This window comes from Chiloscyllium plagiosum, chromosome 32, assembly GCF_004010195.1.
Source record: "Chiloscyllium plagiosum isolate BGI_BamShark_2017 chromosome 32, ASM401019v2, whole genome shotgun sequence".
Classification (NCBI taxonomy): Eukaryota; Metazoa; Chordata; class Chondrichthyes; order Orectolobiformes; family Hemiscylliidae; genus Chiloscyllium; species Chiloscyllium plagiosum.
The window spans coordinates 18861699-18876779 of record NC_057741.1 but is presented as its reverse complement, the minus strand read 5'-3'; the positions used below and the strand labels follow the sequence as shown (position 1 = coordinate 18876779).

Here is a 15081-nt window from a genome sequence, read left to right as displayed (position 1 = left end):
AATCCACCACTGTTTACATCAAGGACCAACCATTGATCAGAAACTCAACTGGACTAACATAACAAATATTGTGGCTAAGAAATGTCAGAGGCAGAGAATTCTCACTTATTGACTCCTTAAAACCTTTCTACTTTAAAAACTTAAGTTATTATTATATTGATGTGCTCCCTGCCCTCTGGAATGGATACAATTGCAACAATGCATAAACTTAATACCAAACAAAAAAAGCAATTTGCTTGATTGGTAGCTTGTCTATCAGTTTAAATTGCTGGTACACTGTGCTATTGTCCAAGATTCTTCAATGAAATCTGCCAAACTTCCAAACAACAGCAACTAGAAGAACAGTAGCCAGTGTGGTATGGTAGCATTATTAGATTCAGGTTACTCTCTAAGTAACTCAATTTTCAGCGCTAAATATGCCTCACGTTTCTTCATTTTCACTGGATCAAAATCCTGGAATTGCGTATTTAACAGCATTGATGATCTACTTTCAAACAGATAAACTGTAACAATCCTGGAGAAGGATTCACCAACATGATCTCAAGTGGTGGTCACTATTGCAGCCTTGTTAGTGATGGCTACATCCCAAGAATGAATGAAAATAATCTTAGCAATAGTTTTTCTTTCATTAACATTCTGTTAGGTCTGAAGTGTCCTATGAGTTTGACCTTTAAACGCTGATCTTCCACATCCATTTATTGTCCCTCATGAACATCTACAGGTGAGGAGTAAGTTTTCATATAGGAGCTGACAGCAGTTAGCTGTACTTCACTTTTTTTCCCCCTTCTATTAGATCTGAATCCAAACTAAATTGTGAGTAATCTGCAGTTTTCTTCAAGTAAACATGAGAAGACTGAAGTCACAAACTCCATTTCTCTGCTACAGATTTCAGTCCCTTCCTCAGCCACTACTCTCTGATGAACCAGATAATCTTAATATACTATTTGCCCAGTAGCTGAGTTTGTAATCCCAAGTCCTTGCTATCACAAGGAGTTTCTCTTTTTGCATCATTGCCACCTCTGCCTCTGGGCAAACTGTTGCTAAAACCTCATATGTTTTGGCCATATGCATGCTCTCCAGGTCAGCGTCCCAACTCAATCTCAGCAGAAGGTTCAGCTTATTCAAAAATATACTATGCATATTCTATCCTGCCTTGAAGTCCAACTCATCCATTACCCTTATCCTTGTTGACCTAAATACTCTCATAATCCCCCAACAACTATTAATGGCTTCACTCATTTTTATCTCTGTAGTGTTCTCTAAGCTACAACTCCTATGCCACTTCTACCCCACCCCCCCAACTAAGATCTCTGCTTATTCTGGATGTAGGTTTGCTCGCTGAGTTGGAAGGTTCATTTTCAGACGTTTCGTCACCGTACTAGGTAACATCTTCAGTGAGCCTCCGGACAAAGCATTGCTGATGATTCCTGTTTTCTCTTTAAGTGTTTGGGTTTCTTTGGGTTGGTGATGTCATTTCCAATGGTGATCCATCCAGAGCCTCAACCTGAACTACAAATCTTCTCAGAACTCGCTAATCTCTGCTTGTTTCTGAGTATGCCATTTTGTGTATTTATACACTACTTATCCTACTATTGACAATCATGTCTTTAACAACCCAAACCCTTTGCCTGAGAGTTCCCTTCCTAAGTTCTGGCCTTCTAACTAACTTGCTTCCTTCATGGTCCTTATAAGCATCTGTCCTTTGGCTCAGTTCTTGGTAAGGCTTTCTACTAACTCCTCCATTAATTGGCCATATAAACTCAAATTGCTGTTGTAGTTTGTATTTATATTTTAATCATCTGTTTGGAAGGAACATAGAGAGCCATTTTGCTTTCCTTTGTTATATAAAATGAAATGCATAATATTTCTATAAAATGTTATTTTTTTATGTCCATACGAGTTGCAAACCCTTCTTTTCTCAGATTGCTTTCGTTCTGGAATAATGGTAACTGGATAGCTCTTGATACTAATGATGCATACAAAACCGCACAATGAAGAAAATTAATCCAACTAGAATTGTATAATAGTGACACTGGTTCAAATAAAAACATGACAAAGTAATTTCACCAATAACTATGGGCAATTGCTAGCTATTCCAAAGCCATATTTTAGCATACATTCTCTGATCAGCACCTAACATTATGAAGGAGAAGGTGAGGATTGCAGATGCGAGAGACCAGATTCAAAAAGTGTAGTGCAGGAAAAGCACAGCCAGTCAGGCAGCATCCCAGGAGCAGAAGTGTTGATACTTCGAGCATAAGCTCTTCATCAGGAATGTGGCAGGATGCCCAAGGGGGCTGAGAGATAAATGGGACGTGGGTGGGACTAGGGGAAGGTAGCTTGAAATGTGATAGTAGATGAAGGTGGGGGTGGTGATGATAGGTTGGAGTGGAGGATGGAATGGATAGGTGGGAAATAAGATGGACAGGTAGGACAAATCAAGCGGGCAGTACCAAGTTAGAGGGTTGGGGGAGGGGAGATCAGGAAACTGGTGAAATTGACATTGATCCCAAATGGTTGAAGGGTCCCAAGGCAGAAGAAGAGGTGTTCTTCCTCCTGACGTCGGGTGGCTAGAGTTTGGCGGGGGAGGAGGCCCAGGACTTGCATGTCCTTGGCGAAGTGGAAGGGGGAGTTGAAGTATTCGGCCACAGGATGGTGGGATTCTTTATTGCATGTATCCCGGAGATGTTCTCTGAAATGTTCGCAAGTTAGTATCCTATCTCCCACATATAGAAGACACTATGTCGAGGGCAACAGACACAGTAGATGAGGTGTTTGGAGGTGCAGAAAAATCTCTGTTGGATGTGGAAAGATTCTTTGGAGCCTTGAGTGGAGGTGAGGGAGGAGATATAGGCGCAGGTTTTACACCCCTTGTGGTGACAAGGGAACAAGGGAAGGTGCCGGGAGTGGAGGGTGGGTGGGGTGGGGGGGGGGTTGGACCTAACAAGGGAGTCATGCAGGGACTGGTCCCTGCAGAATGCAGGTAGGGTTGGGGAGGGAAATATATCTCTGATTGTGGGGTCTGATTGTAGGCGGTGAAAATGACGGAGGATGATGCATTGCATCCGGAGGTTGGTGGGGTGGAAGGTGAGGACCGGGGGCTTCTCTCTTTGTGTTGATTAAATGGTGTTGAAGGGCAGAGGTGTAGGAAGTAGAGGAGATGCACTGGAGGGCATTATTGACCACATAGGAGGGGAAATTGTGGTCCTTGAAGTAGGAAGCCATCTGGAATGTTTCTAGCCACCCGACGTCTGGAGGAAAAAAACCTCATCTTCTGCCTTGAGACCCTCCAACCACATGGGATCAATGTCGATTTCACCAGTTTCCTGATCTCCCCATCCCCCATCTTATCCAAGATTCAAACCTCCAACTCGGCACCGTTCTCTTAAACTGTCCATCTTTCTTCTCACCTTTCAGCTCCACTCTCCACATGAACCTAGTGCCGTCACCCCCAAATTTTGTCTACCTATCGCATTCCCAGCTACCTTCCCCCTCCCATTTATCTCTCAGCCCCCTTGGGCCCCACCCGCCCACATTCCTGATGGAGAGCTTATGCTCGAAACGTCAACTCTTCTGTTCCTCGCATACTGCCTGACCATATCTAAAATTATGGATCTCTTTTAATCCAGATTCTTTGTTTTAAAGTTCTTGTGCTAGCTGTCACCCCCTATTTAAAAACTAACCAGACAAATTGAAATATGGCTGTGGATACTTGGTGACAATAAGCCCTGACTCATCTGTGAAGTCCGTACGTTTAATTACCCTGACAACATTCATTTTGGCTCACATATAAAGATTGCCCATTTGCATGACATAACAGAAAACTGCTGGTATCTGTAGTTGAAATTGTCTTGAACTCAGAACTATGTCCATCACGAATCATACTGAATTTCTTTAGGAAATTCAAGAGAAAATTAGAAGATAACTTTTTCAGCACTTATTTCTGATGGGTTGACAGTAAATAACTGAAACACACAGACCATCACAGGTCTGAGTTTGGTCATTCATACAGTCAGAGAGTCAGTAAGGTACAGCGGAAGCCATTGAGCCCATGATTAATGCCAACTGTCTGTTAAGCAAACCCACCAGTCCACTTCTCCTGTCCTATCCCGTGGCCCTGTCAATTTATTTTGCTTTAGGGCCTAAACAATTTCCTTTTTAAATTTTTCATAATCTCTGCTTTTTTGATAACTTAATCATATGATGTGATGCTGCTGGCAAAGCCAATGTTTGTGGCCCACACATAATTGGCCTGAGAAGATGGTGGTGAGCTGCCATCTTCAACTGCTGTAGTCTTTGGAATGTAGGGACACCCACAGTGCTGTTAGGCAAGGAGTTCCAGAGTTTTAACCCAACAACAGTGAAGAGACAGTGATATAATTCCAAGTAAAGGAATTACTTGGAGGGGAGGGGAACTTGTAAATGGTTGTGTACACATACATTTGCTGCCCTTGTCCTTCAAGGTGGTAAAGATTGCAAGTTTGGAAGGTGCTGTCAGAGGAGCCATAGTAAGTTACTGTAGTGCATCTTGTAGATGTTACACACTGCTGTCGCAGTGTGTCAGTGGTATGGGAACTGATTGTTAAAGGTGATGGATGGGTTGCCTATGAAGTGGGCTGCTTTGTCTTGGATGGTGCCAAGCTTCATGAGTGTGATTGGGCTGCAGTTATCAGGGCAAGTAGTGGTATTCCATCATACTCCTTAAATTTTATTTCGTAGATTGTGGCCAGGCTTTGCAAATCAGGAGCAGAGTTAGTTACTGCAGGATTCCTATCACTCTGATCAATTCTTGTTACCACTATATTTATATGGCTAGTCCTGTTCAGTTTCTGGTGAATGACAAAACCCAGACTGTTGAGAGTAGGGCTTTCATTGATCATAATATCATGAAACATCAAGTTAAAAATCACACACCACCAGGTTATAGTCCAACAGGTGTTGGACTATAACCTGGTGTTGTGATTTTTAACTTTGTACACCCCAGTCCAACACCGGCATCTCCAAATCATGAAATATCAAGGTCAATAGTTAGATTATCTCTTGTTGGAGATGGTCACTACCTGGCGCTTGTGCAGTGCAGGTGATACTGGTCACTTATCAACGCAAGTCTTAATATTCACAGGTCTAATTACATTAGGACATGGAACTGCTTCAGTATTTGAGCTGAAGATGGTGGAGCATTACACAATCATCAGCAAATATTCCCATTTCTGACCTTATTGATAGAGGGTAGGTCCTTGAAGAAGCAACTAGAGAAGGTTCATTCTGATTTTGCCAGGGCTCCTTGATTTCATACTTAGTTGAATATTGCTTTGATGTCAAATGGCCTTATAAAGATGGCATGGAAACAAGAGATGTCAGTCTCTTAATATCTGTTAAATGACGAATTGTTCTCGGAACAGCATGTGCTGAAATCTCAAGAATTGAGAGACATCACACGAACATGATAAGGAATCTTTTTAAACTTCATTCATCAGATGTAGGCATAACTGGCTAGGCCAGAAGGCAGTTAAGAATTAACCATATTGCTGTGGGTCTGGAGTCACGTGTAGGCCAGATCAGGTAAGGATGGTAGTTTCCTTTCTTAAGGGGCATTAATGAACCAGATGTGTTTTTGCTGTTAATCAACAATCGATTCATGGCCATCATTGGCTCCTAATTCCAGATTTTTATAGAACTCAAATTCCGCCATCTTGCTATGGTGGGATTTCAACCTGGGTCCCCTCAAAATTAGCTGGGTCTCTAGATTAACAGTTCAGCAATAATGCCACTAGGCCATCCCTCCTCTAATTAAAGTGGTGGGTTTGGGAAGATATGGCAAGAAACCCCATTAGACTTCAAGGTATAAAACCCTCCAGAAAAACTCAACCAATTTCGATTTAGCTAACAAAACCCTAAGGAATAAATAACCCCTGTGGACCAATAGAACTGAAAACAAAGGATAAAATGTGATGTCTGCAGAATTTCCTGTCGATTAAGATGAATTGTGTGGATTCATGAAGTTGTCCAATTCCGATTCTAGCCAACTTCTATTCAAGTCTTGAGAATTGGTCATACTCCACCATTTAAGATCTTAACCAGGTGGTCTGAAATATTTGTATTTAGAATCTTTTTCAGGTATTTAAGGACTTCTGCCAGGTGAGAGAGGGAGATAACTTGCAACTTCTGGCAGTTTCCTTTCTCTAACTGCTGGGTCTGCAGAACAGAAATCTAAGACCAGAGAGGGGAGCAAGAGAACTAGTAGTATAGTGGCTCCAAGTCTGGTCAACCGGGTGTTTTGCAATAACTAAGACAATAAATTCTCCTGCTTATCTTCTTAAAAGCTTTGGTTTAGTGGTTCCCTAAAGCCACTTGATTCAGAGCAAAAAGTAGGTGGCTTCCTCAGTTATTGGACTGTTGACTTCAGTTTCCAAGAAATCACAAGGTAAGAGTGCTCTCAATGCAGAAAATGTTCACAGCACTTGGTAAACTATTTGGGGAAGCCTAAAGTATTACAAATGTTGTGCAAGTGTTTTTCCACATTATAAAGTAAATGATACTTGATAATTTTAACCTGGAAGCCCTATGTGATGTCATTGTTTGAGCACAACAGTTTATGGTTGATATGTCCATTAAAAGTGTGTGCAATGGGAAATGTTTTTAGTGTTGTTTCAATATTGTACACTATAATTTCCAGATTTTACATGATTATAATTATGTAAAATTCCACTTTTAGCATGTCCAACAATTATCCTTCAAAAAAGTAGATGATCTATTTTCTCATTATTGCTATTTGTGGGAACCATATGCACAAACTAATTCCACCACTTTACCACACTATAGTTGTGTCTTTCAATGTATTTTGTTACCCCTGAAATATTTTTGGATGCATTAAAGTTATGAAAGCTACTTTATAAACTCAAGTTTGAAATGTTCTTTAGGCTTACGTTAAATATTATGGTAAATTGAAATAGACTGATCAGAAAATGTCTTTATCCTTAGGTTTGGAGATATTTCTCTACAGGAAATTATCAATCAAGAGAATTTTAAATTACTCAGTAAATATTATAAAATATTTCAAGAGAATCTAACATCAAATTGTAAGTATTCACTTGTTTCAATATTGTTAATTATTCAACAAATAACTAAATATCACTAATGCTTCACATCAGTTTTAAAAGTGCCTAAATATGATTTTCCCTGATCTTGTGAAAAATAGTTAATTAGTACTAGCACAATCTGTCACATGACTGTTACAGAGGTCTAGTTAAACATAAAAGGTATTGAGCATTTAAAATTCCTGGTTACAAGGTATTCAAGAGAAATGGCGAATGTAAAAATAAAGGAGGTAGTGATAATATTTAATAATAATATTTAATAATAATGATAATATGATAGTTCTAGAGAAGGACAATTTGCCAGACTCAGACTGAATCTATTTTAGTTGAAGTAAAGGAACAGAAAAAGTTGTGTGATATTGCTGAATATTTACACAAGTCCCAAATTTTAGGAGAGAGAGAGAAAAACAAATTTGTTGGTAAATTTCAGAGAAATGTGAAAGCTGTAGAATGGAATTTCACCCGGTGGTAACGAGCTATGAAGTACAAATAGACTATCACCTTTCCTCCTGTGGGAAACTGAGGTGGAGATAGCAAAAGCTCTTACCATAAACTTTTAATCCTCCTTTGATTTTAGAGTGGTGCCATAAGACAGGAAGTTGTAGGTGCCCCAAGAATGATTCAAAGGTGGTGCTGTGGCAGAGAGCCGATAAAGCTAGCAACTATATGCTAATCAGTCTAATGTCAGTGGTGGGAACTACTAGAGATGATGGCCACAATGGGTTATTCTGGTGTACAGGAGAAGATGATTGGCAGGGCTATAATAATAGGGGATTCGATTATAATAGGAACAGACACACGTCTGCCACTGCAAAAGAGAGTCCAGAATGTTGTGTTGGCTGTCTGATATTACGGTCAAGGATTTCTCAGAGTGGCCACAGTGTGTTCTGAAGGGGTAAGATGACCAGCCACTCATCGTAGCTTTTATCAGTACTAACCTAGGTTTAAAATAAAGAATGAGATCTTACAAGCAGAATATAGGGAGTCAGGACATAAATTATAAAGTAAACCTCAAAGGTTTTAATCTCATGATTGGTTCATGTGCCACGTGTTAGTGAGCATAGAAATAACAAGATATACAAGAAGAATATGTGGCTACAGAAATAGTGTGGGAGGGAGAGATTCAGATTCCTGGGATATCGGACTGCTTCTGAGGAAGGTGGGATTGTTACAAGCAAAAAGGGCTACATTTGGGCAGGACTTTAATCTAGAACGGCAGGAGGATGGGAGACAGAGAAGAAAGCAGGATAGAAACACAACACAGAAATGTAAGAAGCAAAAGTGGAAGTCAGGAGAAACAAAGGCAAAAACCAAAAGGTGCCATAGTGCAAAATAAAGTTAAAATGATAACAAGGTACAAAGTTAAATGGACAGGTATAAAGTCTTTGTGTTTCAGTAGCATGTCCAGTAAGGTAAATAAATTAGCTGTGCAATTAGATATAAACTGTTATGACATAGTTATGATTACATAGATATATCTGCAAGATGACCAAGAATGGGAACGCTAATGTTCAGGGATATTCAGTATTGACGAAAGACAGACAAAAATTGAAAGGGAGTGGGGTAACTTTGTTAATGAGGGTGAGCTCAACGCAATAGTGAGAAACAATTTGATTCTGAAAATCATGATTGGAATCTGTGTGGTGCGAATAATAAACACCAAAGGCCGAAAATGTTCTTGGAGGTCTGTAGGCCCCTTATAGAGTAATGGAGATGTAATGAAACAAAAAATCAAAAGTTCATGCAATAAGGATACAACAGCAATCACAGATGACTTTGATTTATGTACAGATTGGACGAACCAAACCAGCAATTGTATTGTTGAGTCAGATTTCCTGGACTGTATACATAATGACTTTATAGACCAATACTTGGAGCAGGATAAATGAGGACTGCAGATGCTAGAGATCAGAGTCAAAAAGTGTAGTGCTGGAAAAGCACAGCTGCTCAGGCAGCATCCGAGGAGCAGGAGAGTTGATGTTTCAAGCATTATTCCTGATGAAGAACTTATGCTTGAAACGTCGACTCTTCCGCTTCTTGGATGCTGCCTGATCAGCTGTGCTTTTCCAATATTTTGAGGAACCAACCAGAGAATAGGCTATTCTAGATTGAGAACTGTGTAATATAACTGTGAGAACTGTGGCCTAACTCATCCCTGCCTTTGGCCCATATCCCTTAATACCTTTTGCTTAACAAAACTGTATCTATCTCTGATATAAACTTAGCAACTGATCCAGTGTCTACTGCCATTTGTGGAAGAGAGTCCCAAACTTTTGTGACTCTCTACCAACCTTTGTGTGCAGATATTTTCTTAACATCTCTCTTGAACAGTTCTGGCATCCCCAACCAATGGAAATAGTTTATCTATTTTTACACTTTTTCTTTCTGTTAATATATTGGAAACTTTGATCAGGTCACCCTTAATCTTCTAAATCCTGAAGAAGACAGGACCTCATTTGTATAATCTTTCCTCATAATTTAAACCCTGAAGTCCAGGCATTATTCTTGTAACTTTACATGGTGATCTTCCGATGCCAATATATCCTTCCCAGATCTGAGTGGAGTCTAACAGGGTTTGTATAGCTGCAGCATAAGTTCTGCATCCTTGTACTTTAGTCATCTACACCCAAAGGCCAAAATTCTATTCGCTTTCTTATTATTTTCTGCATCTGTTCAAAGTATTTTGAAGATCAATGCACCTTATCCCCCAAGTCTCTTTGGACATCCACTGTATTTAACATCATACCAACTAAAAAGTTCACCAATCTATCCTATTTTGGTCCAAATTGGATAACCTCGCATTTGCTGACATTGAAATGCATCTGCCACATTTTTTCCCATGCACATTGTCAATATCCCTTTGCAAGTTTATGCTATTGTCTACAATGCTGCCTAACATTGTGTCCAAAGTTAAAAATCACACAACACCAGGTTATAGTCCAACAGGTTTAATTGGAAGCACACTAGCTTTCGGAGTGCCGCTCCTTCATCAGGTGGTTGTGGAGTACACGATTATAAGACAGAATTTATAGCAAAAGTTTACAGTGTGATGTAACTGAAACTATGGATTAAAGTAGAAAGAAACTACTTTTTCAAGCAAGTAAATCATTAACCAGAAGTTGTAAGTTTTAAAATAACTTTTTAAAAATTAAACTGAAAATGTTAACATGAGATCAACCATTACTCGAGTAAATATGCTACATCTGTTTCTGGAATTATTAGAATTCTTTCTGGTCATTACTCAGGAAATGATAAGTATCAGTGCGACATTGCATGGACTTTAGCCACAGCTGTTCAAAGGATTAACATTTTAGTAAGTTTTGTTTTAAATATTTTTGAGAATTTACAGAGTAAACACCTTATATACAAGATTTTACCACAACTTCAGCATTTGAACATTCTCTTACAGGTATAGAGCAGAAGCCTTTCTTTATAATAGTTAACGGTATAAGCCTTGCCATTATTCAATCTATATTATATCAAATTATTTCTGTAGGAGCACCAAAGAGAGTCCCAGACATTTCCTGAAAGGATTGAAGAAAGATTTGGCCCATTCTTGACCATTGCTAATTGTAGATCTGAGAGAATCAGTGATTTAGCCTGGAATTAGTTTATAAATCACTTGACGAGCTGTCAGCTTCAGGTGGAGCAAAGAGATGAGGAAATGAGGGAAGATGACAAAATATCTTTCAGAAAAGACATGGCTCATTCAATATAAAAAAAAGACTAAGTTATCAATTTTAAAATCTCTCTTTCATTCTGTTAATTAATTAGGAAATCAATATTTTATGTCCATCTCTCTATTTAATATATATAATTCCCTTTCATTATGGATACCGGCTTTAATATTCACAAATTACGTGACTGATTGCAGAAATAATCACTGCAGGAATGGACTGTACTAAATACTGACACTGAAGTTCAAAAATCTATTGCAGTTTGTAATTACTTGATAAATTATGATTTGATTAAAACATTTCTCTTTTCTTGCAGGTCTGCCTCAATTTCAAACTCAGATTGATATAAAAGAATTATTTCAAAGCCTTAGCCAAAACATCCAAGTTCGGAAAAGAAAAAATGTAGAAGTCCTAAAACTTGCTGCTTCGGTAAGTTCCATTTGTTTATTTGAATTTTTTTTTAAAAATCCCTGGTTATAAAATACATAAATTGTAATTATTCCTGGTTTAAATAAGAATAAGCTATGCATCTTATTCACAGCAACATGGACCACATGATAATTCAACTCCAACCATGGCAGTCGACTCAGATTTTGAACAATTTTGCACCTATGTCGCATTCAATTAAATGTGTACATGGCAACTGTCTTGTTAATCTTGTAAAAATCCTTTCAAATAAAATAGCTCCTCAGCCCTGACTCCATTGGCTTCCTATTCTTAATGCACTATGAATTATTGTCTTGCTCATAGACACCTTCACAACCTCTCACTCTCCATTAAGCTCAACATTTGAATTCTCACTAAGTAGTATTTCCTTATTTCTACAACAAATTCCAGCTCGAGAAATGTTTAAGCTTGCACATCTGTATGTGTAGATCTTCCATGTACAAAATACCCTTTTTTAAAATTTGTCAATTCTTCTGGACTTTAGTCTTTGACGACCACAGATATCTATTTCCACATGCCACGTGGCTATTTTCCACATGTCAATCAAATTGTTTCAGTTCCAGTTCACTGTCACACCTACACGTGCTGATTTTTGATATGTTCCTTACAAAGCTAATAACTCTTGTTTTGCTTGGATTCAGTCCATATTTCATGTACTGTATTTATTGTTCTAAAATGTTCTTCTTTACTTCACACCAGACATATGCTTACATTTTCAGTTTCCTTGGCAAACCACTTTACAAATAATCATAATTACAGAGGAACCTCGATTATCCGAATTTCAGAGTGTCCGGTCAAGATCGCAAGGTCCCAATGCTTGGCTAAACTGTGCTATCCAGCTTTCAAGTATCCAAACAAAATATTCCTCATCCATGTCATTTGGATAATCGAGGTTCCTCTGTATTGCCATTTACCATTATTGCGTTTTCACAAGCTCTTTGAGTTTTGAATTATCTTGTAATGTGCCTTGTTATATTTTTCCTTCATGACAATCTTCCCAAATGTTATTAAATGTTTACTATAACAGATGTGATGTATTAATTCTAAATCCTGCACAGGGTCCCAAGATATGTTCAGAATATTGTATTCCAAATTCTAATATGTTATCTGTATCAGCAACTGAATTGCAGATGTATCAGTTTACAAGACAAAATTAGATTGGCATTTATTAGTTGTGTATTTATGCAATGTCCAATTTGTGCTCACTTAGGAATAATCCACATTATCATACTGATAATTGAACAATCAGAGACACTGTGTAACTCAACCAAATTGTTTGTTTCAATGAGAATGGTGTTAGCAGATTGAAGTTTGGTAAGTGTCACCCTGCTACTCAGGACAGGAAGGAGAACAATTGCAGAGCACAGCAGGTCAGTTAGCCTGAAAATTCTGGAATCGAATGTGAAGGAAGTCTTAACAAATAACTTAACAGACTTAACTTAATAGTCTTAACAAATCATTGCATGATCTTGAAAGACAGCACCATATTAGGAAAAGCAATCGTGACAGACAAATATGAGAGCTTTTAGAAAATGCAAGTACAGGTACACGATCCTTTATCGAAATGCTCGGAACCAGCATGTTTTTAGAACTTGGAATTTTTCAAATTTCGGAATAAGTGACAGTTTGACGGTGAAATTTTTAAAAATCTTATCGAACAGCAGACTCACTGTGAGTACTGCAGGCCCTGACACAGAATTGAGGCCTACCAGTGCTGGGCTGCACCCACCCACGTACATCTGAGTGACGTGCATCAAGTAGGTGTGGAGTTGGGTTAACTGTTTGCACACCAAACAACCTTGTTAATGAAAAAAAAGCTTCATGAAGAAACCTTTGAATTTTGGAGCTTTTCGGATTTCGGGATTTTGGATGAAAGGTTGTCTAGCTCTACTTGGGTGGACAAGAGCGTACAAGTAAATGTACTGTACTTGGATTTACAATTCAACTCTGTAAAATGCAGCATAACATGTACCTTTCAAAGGCATCAAACATTGAAGGTCTACCATTATGTCTCTTGCCTGTCCCATCCAAACAACTAATGATAATAGAACTTACATTCTGCCTCCAGCTTGAGAGTTTGACTTCAGTGTGTGCCCTGGTGAATTCTCATCCTCATTTTTCTTCCATATCCTCTTTGTTCTCAGTTTAGCTAGTCTTGAAACTTCACTTTTCTTCAAATGTTTAGAATCATCTATTATTCTATTGACCGTTTACTTCTCTATTATGTAGCGACATTTTCCAATTGGCCTGCATATGTTTTGTTCATCGTGTTTCCACATGCTGCAGCAAACTGTCAACACCGAAATTGATCTAGCGTGCATCTGTGTAGTCATGAAGTTCGGCATCTTGGCAGCACAGTTACAATTATGGCTACACAGGCACCAAAGCAAATAGTTGTACAGGCAGAACAAAGAGAGTTTTATAAACGTGAGAATTTATGTACAGTGCAATGTCAGCTGTGTCACCAAAGTGCCGTCAATAGGGTTTTATCTTTCTACCTCGGTCTGGTGGCTTGGCGTCCTAGTCCTTTGGAAAGAGGGCACACTTTCTTTTGCACTACTCCCTCCACCAAGACCGCAGTGTCATTGTCTGAGAAACATGGCACCATCTTCTCCCTTCTCCGGCATTTCAGAATCTGTCTGTCATCAAGCAGGGCAGCTTCAGATGCCAGCGTCCCATTCAAGTACACAGCCATTTTAAACATGGAAGCAGGGATGTTGGTCTTTTGGCAGAATCTACTGAGTGGCAAGTTGATTGAGGAATGAAGCAAGGTAGGAAGGGATAGAATCAGATGTAAGGAATGCATTGAGCCAAGTAGTAGGTAGTTACTGAAATGCATTTGGCAGGATACAATGAGAATTCTTGCTGCACTTGTGGTAAAATTCCCTCCAAACAAACTCAATACAACTTTTACTTGGGCAAAAATTCAAAGCCATGGAAATTTCATTATAAATCTCCCTCTAGTCTGAAAAAAAAATTAATCTTTACTCAATTTTCATGTCCCTCAGCTCATTTCCTATTCATATTCTTGCTGGCTCTTTTATTCGAGCCATTTCACATGCAGTGATGTTCTGGAACTTCTTTTATGGGCAAGTATCAGGATGCCTAGGAAACTCACTCCAATTGTTCAAATTAACTGTAGAAGTTGATATATTGTTGCCAAATTTCAGTGTATTTATATTTTTGAATACTTTAATCACCTCACCCACCTACCGATAATCCAGACAGTCTTCCTGACTAAAGTTATCCTCGTGTCTATCTTTCTGAAAATGAATGTAGTTGGTCCCCACTGGACAGTATGATTGTGTTGATTTTCTGTAATTGTGCTAAAATTGTGTCCACCTTTTCCCACCTCCATCCTTAAATGTAAACAAGTCTGTAGTGATTGTAACAAGGTCAGACAGATAGACTTCATAGAATATGAGTTCCCTGATTGGGGCTGTTAACCTGGTCCATTTCCGGCATCATGCCGTTATTTGGGAAACTTGACTCGTTTGTTCCTGCCATGGAAATCTGGGCCCATTGTATGGAAAGACTGCATTACTTTTTCCAGCCAAATGACATTGGGGCAGATGAAAAGCAATGAATAATTCTCCTGACAGCTTGTGGACCCACAGCTTTTACCAATATTATGAGCCTAACCTTTCCTGAGGCCCCAGGTACTGAAGCCTTTCGAGAGTTCATGGATTTAGTTAAGGAATACTATGCCACTCCTCTATCGGTTTTACTCAGTAATTCGAGGACCCGGAGAATCTGTGTCAGGATTTTTGATGAGGTTAAGATGACTGGCAGAGGCATATAACTTTTGTTTGACCCTTAATGAAATGCTGAGAGACTGTCTGATATGTGGGATTAATGAT

The 15081-nt window shown here is 38.9% G+C and overlaps 1 protein-coding gene across 13 annotated transcripts in view; it reads left to right on the top strand.

Annotated features, from left to right (window-relative positions):
* inpp4b (inositol polyphosphate-4-phosphatase type II B) overlaps positions 1–15081 on the top strand; it is a 1028621-nt gene that overhangs the window by 873892 nt on the left and 139648 nt on the right. For all 13 annotated transcript variants that reach the window (XR_006309059.1, XM_043674148.1, XM_043674147.1 and 10 more), the window contains 2 exons: positions 6982–7079; positions 11091–11203. Coding sequence is in view for 12 of the 13 variants with exons in the window: in XM_043674148.1 (XP_043530083.1) it covers positions 6982–7079; positions 11091–11203 (211 nt within the window). In the remaining variant the exon portion in view is untranslated. The remainder of the gene's footprint in view (positions 1–6981; positions 7080–11090; positions 11204–15081) is intronic.